Source organism: Teleopsis dalmanni, unplaced genomic scaffold, assembly GCF_002237135.1.
Source record: "Teleopsis dalmanni isolate 2A unplaced genomic scaffold, ASM223713v2 unscaffolded_contig_1963, whole genome shotgun sequence".
Taxonomy (NCBI): domain Eukaryota; kingdom Metazoa; phylum Arthropoda; class Insecta; order Diptera; family Diopsidae; genus Teleopsis; species Teleopsis dalmanni.
This window is the reverse complement of record NW_024033345.1, coordinates 2,781-7,983: the sequence shown is the minus strand read 5'-3', so window position 1 is coordinate 7,983 and position 5,203 is coordinate 2,781. Positions and strand designations below refer to the sequence as shown.

The window sequence follows — 5,203 nt, the reverse complement described above, 5'->3', positions numbered from 1 at the left end:
CAAAGTTCTCTCCATTCGTCTCATTAATTTGTTTCATTTTCAGTAGTGAAAAGTATTATAGACAGGAATTGATTTGAATATAAATACCTGAATAATAACTGATAAAGTTAATAGCTATGGCTTTCAGGGCAAGTTCATTTCCTATACAGTTGCCGTGGTAGTAACTATGTCCAGATATCTAAACGATTGATACGTTATCTACTTATCTCGTTTAGAAATGTAACACAGGATAGAATAGATTTGATATATGGAGAATTTAATGAGATATTGTCGGCATACTTCACAATCTTGCACCTCTCATTTAATAGTAAGAGGAACAGTTTGTTAACTGCTATATTCTACAGCAATGGAGACATAATTCATTATTCTTTGAGGGTGTTCCTCTAGTGGCAAATCAAATTTTAATTTTAATTAAGCTGAAATCATTTATTCTTTTTGTAAACAGCTGTCTAATTAGCTTTAGAATGGGGTGCGTATATTCCAGTTAGATAATTCTGTTAAAATTCAATGTGTAGGATATATTTATTTTATTACTTAATATAGGAGAATAAATAAAATAAATTTTTTTATCATTCTTTTTAATATTTCTTACACTTTTTTATCATCACAAAAAAAAAAATGAATTGATTAATTTAATATATTGTACTTATACCAATTATACTATTGCTCTGGATTAAAAATATCTTGAAAAAAAATATTTATTAAAGAAAAAATATTTATATAAAAGAGTAACAATATTTTACTAAAACATTTATTGTTTTAACTTTGAAACTATTTAATAAAAAACTATAAAGATATTCCGTTGAATTTACTTCGATAAAAATACAGAAGTGGAGTTAAATGTAATTTTTATTATGAGTAAGTACAAAATAATTAATCTTATGAAGAATAACTCAACTTCCTTCAGTGCAAAGACATTCGATATATAAACTAAAATCGACTTCACGTGCCTCAAATATCAAATTCACATACCGAGTAGGTTTACTTTCCCATATGATCGAAGCGCCAGTAAAACGACTGTTGCCAACGGGATTTGAATTTTTTTTTTAAATTATGGGTATAAATGCACCCAGTCGATATAAGTAGATATAAATCTATATTATTTTTAATTTTATAGCTTTTTATATATCAATTTATGCTTAGACATAAATTTTGTAGAATTTATATTGTTTTTTTTCGCACAATCCTTTGTCGTGATCGATGATCACATGAAGGTCTCGTGTTTGCAGTGTCATTCTCATTACGTAGGCAGAAACTTTTGATGAGGCTTCGGAATTGATGACAAAACTCAGCTGATTTTTATTGTTTTTTTTTTCAAATTTATATGAATTTTTTTATAGTTGCTAATCTATATACATATGTATATATATGTATATTTTATACACATATGCACATCAATATTTCATTAATGTATTTACACTTTTCAGATTTGAATTTTTTCGTGGCCCATATATTGGTTGGAAGAATTCTGTGCGTCATAATCTAAGCTTAAATGAATGCTTCAAGAAGTTGCCAAAAGATATGGGCGTCGGAAAACCGGGCAAAGGCAACTATTGGACTATTGAACAAAATTCCGCTTACATGTTTGAAGATGAGGGCAGCCTACGACGACGTCCACGTGGCTATCGTTCGAAAGTTAAAGTGAAATCCTATACATCAGTAAATGGGTTTTATACTGCAGCGGCTTATGATCCAAATCTGGTAATTTCATTTAATACAAAGTTCATATTTATTTTAATGTAAAATTATATTTATACACTTGATTGAACTTGATAATACACTTCAAATAGGTGTATTTAGGGAAATAATTCAAGGTGTTTAGATTGAACTTTATAATACAATCCAAATAGATATATGTAGGGAAATAGGGTGGGATAGAGAAATAAAAAAAACTAAATGAAAAATAGAAGAACTTACTTTTTTACGAATACTCACAATATAATTTGTGCTTGCAGCGAAGGCGGGTGCGGAGGTAGGAGAATTGGAAGAAGGATTAAATTCTTTTCAGTTAGCTAAAAAAGCCGTTTTGATCCAACATTTGTCGTAAGAAAAAATTGCAAAAGTTGTAGAAAGTTGTACTATTATTGTATTAATGTACTATTGTACATATTATAACCAGCCGGCCGCATTGATAAATGCAAGTGTGTGACCAATATTAATGTTGAAAATATCGGTGAGCATGTTAGAGAATGGGACATCAAAATGCTTAAGTTTGGATCTGGATTAGTCTGAACAGAGACACAACAGGTGTACCAGTTAAATCTAACTCCATGCTGTCTTATAGTCCAGTGTTTTGCTAGAACCGATATCTTAAATACTTCCGATTTACTACTATAAATTAAGACAGAGGTTCAATATCTTGATTATGTACGCTATGTTGTTCTCGATCCGGCTATTGAAGAAATATTATCTCAATTCTATTCACCTGTCGCAAAAAGTCGTCGTTTACTAATTATCATCTGTGACTAGCGGGAACAAGGATTTACCTGCGAGGTTTTATAGAAGACATGCCAACTCTTGCTAGCTCATCAGCATACTCGTTCGATACATTCGTCATATTCCTTTATTTCAAATAACTTCAAAAATCTATATATATAAAACTATATTAACAATTTTTTTCAAAATCCTTACTACACTATTTTGAATTGTGTTAATTTTTTTTTTTAATTTAATTATCAATTATTTACACCAGTGGAACTCTTCAAAAAAATAAGTAACTATTCCAAAAAACACTTAACCAGTGTAACACTTATTATAAAGGTTAACTAATTGGTTTGAATTAACCAATTAATTCAAATAAGCACTAATATCACATCATTTTCCCAATGAGACACCTTGAGATTAACACAGAATATAGAGTAGAGTTACTAACTGACACTAAATCGAATAACTCGAGCAAATGAATATTATAATAGTATATATGTATAATATATAATAGAGTAATATATAATTCATTAGACAATCTTTGTTCTATATGGTCAGGGTTAGCGTTGAGGTAGACTTTGTATTCGTAGCATATTGACTACAACTTCATACATTGCATTAGATCTTATGCTGCTGGATTCTAAAGCCTAAGAACAGCTTAGAGCCATGTTGTGTAGAGTGTCATGGGCTCGTTATTGTTTTTGTTTTCAATGCAAATTATAAAATTGAGAATAACAGAAAAAACAAAATATCGGTTGAAATTTGATCATGAGTGTCGAGGCTATCCGTGCCTCGTCACTTACGCAAAGCAGTATTGTTCAGTCATAAATGTCAACATTTCTATCTTTTAGGAGCAAATTATTAAAATTTCTATGACACTCTGCATAACATGCATTTTCGTGATACCCCAAAAGAGCTAATTTTGACGAGCCCATGACACTCTACATAATAAGGCCCTCAGGAGTTTTTTATTACCTTAAATATTTAAATAGTTAATTTATTATTAAGATATGCTCCATTTTTCATTTTAATTTTTTTACAAACGTTAATCTTTATAGGACAGTGGAAATTTTTATGCTACGCAGCCGTATGGCTCTTATGATTACAGCACAGGCAATGGTGCCGGTACAGGTTTTGTAGATGCTTGGAACTCACATGCTGCACACACTCCAACTGCTTTACCTCAATATTCAAATATAGCTGCAGCAAGCTCAAGTCTACAAAATAATTGCACCACACCACCATTAGCGCATACAGTAGCTTCATCCGCTTTGCCAACAGTGTCCTCATCCTCTTCTGCCATATCACCGTCATCAACTGCGTCAAGTGCAGCTGCGGTACTACAAAGCTCAAACAACAGCGGTGGCTTAGATTATGCTACTGCATCCATTGTGGCTGCTGGCTATCCATACAGCAGCAGCACCACTGGAGGCGCCTCTTACAACATTGACAACGGTAAGTACGGGTGATCGTGTCAATCAAAAAAGTTGCGTTTTATGAGCTGCATTTGGTTTCGAAAGGCAATTAAAAGGGTTGCATTATAATTTTTACGAGTACATAAGTTGAAATTGATCGAATTTATAGTACCCAGTACTACATGCACATAAGCAGGAGAGATGGGTGCAGTGAAAATTTACGATCATCAACAATGAAGAATTGTGCTTCAGTGAAACATGTGTGAACTTGTGAATGCGTGAGTTTCATTTGATTCAGCCGACACAGTTGATTTAGTACCAGTTGAAAATAAGAAAATAAAAAAAATTTGTTGATCGTAGTGTTCAGTGTTCTGAGCATAAAATATAGACTCAATAAAACAAAAGAAGAAATCTGACCTTTCGCGCAATGTGTGTGTTTTTTTTTAAATTGTTTACTTTTGGATTGGCCTTTGAAATTTTTTTTATTTCCATTAAAATTTTTTCTAACTCTATATTTCTTCTCTGTACAGGTCTGCGCTCTATGTCACACTCACAGATATCTTCGTTGTCCGGAATGCAGCAGCATCAGCACTCATCCCTCACACCACCATCCTCATCAGTTGGCAGTTCTCTCATCGATCGCAAGCCACCAATTTACTTACCCCCGATGCATCTAGCACAGCAATTAAACAATACTGGTAGCAGCAGTAGTGGACCCTATGCTTATGAGCACATCAAATACTCGAACTAGGCTGCAGCCATGATTTTCATTATTTATAATTTGATTTGTTTTTGTAGTTATCGGAATATTTTTAGTTTAAAGTTAAATAATGTGGCTATAGAATTACACATTTAGGTGTGTAAATGCAAAAATATTGTATGTGCATTTTAATAGAGATTTATAAAACCTCGAAAATGCTAAATATACACGCCAAACTGGATTACAAGATCCGCAAATATATTTTTAGAATGATTTGGTCACTATAAGATATTGTTTGTTATATCCGTAATGAAATATTTTTTATTATTTATATTCTCGTCTGTATATATAATTTTAATTATAACTTAAAATGCAATAAATTGATACAAATAATATAAAAGTTTTACTATTATATATATTTTTAACAACTACTACTCATAATGGTTCCAAGAACGATCGTGTCAACATCCCGAACTATCCGTATTCTTCGACGATCGAGCGTCGTTCACCTCTCCAAACAAAGTTTAGAAAGCAGGTTGACGTTTTGTTACAATAACCACAATAACTGAAATTAAATGGAAAATCTTGAAATAGTAGCAAGTAATCGATAACAATATATTCTAATGGTAACCAGAAATCAATAACGATTTATTGTTAAATTATA

At 31.7% G+C, this 5,203-nt stretch overlaps 1 protein-coding gene across 1 annotated transcript; it reads left to right on the top strand.

Moving 5' to 3' along the window:
- Window positions 1–1,427: 1,427 nt before the first annotated feature.
- On the top strand, window positions 1,428–4,872 carry LOC119664457 (forkhead box protein biniou-like; the record flags this gene model as incomplete). The annotated part of the gene is made up of 3 exons (XM_038073943.1): window positions 1,428–1,701; window positions 3,483–3,879; window positions 4,370–4,872. Coding segments are annotated over 3 exons (892 nt in total), but the record flags the coding sequence as incomplete, so codon positions are not given.
- Window positions 4,873–5,203: the final 331 nt, after the last annotated feature.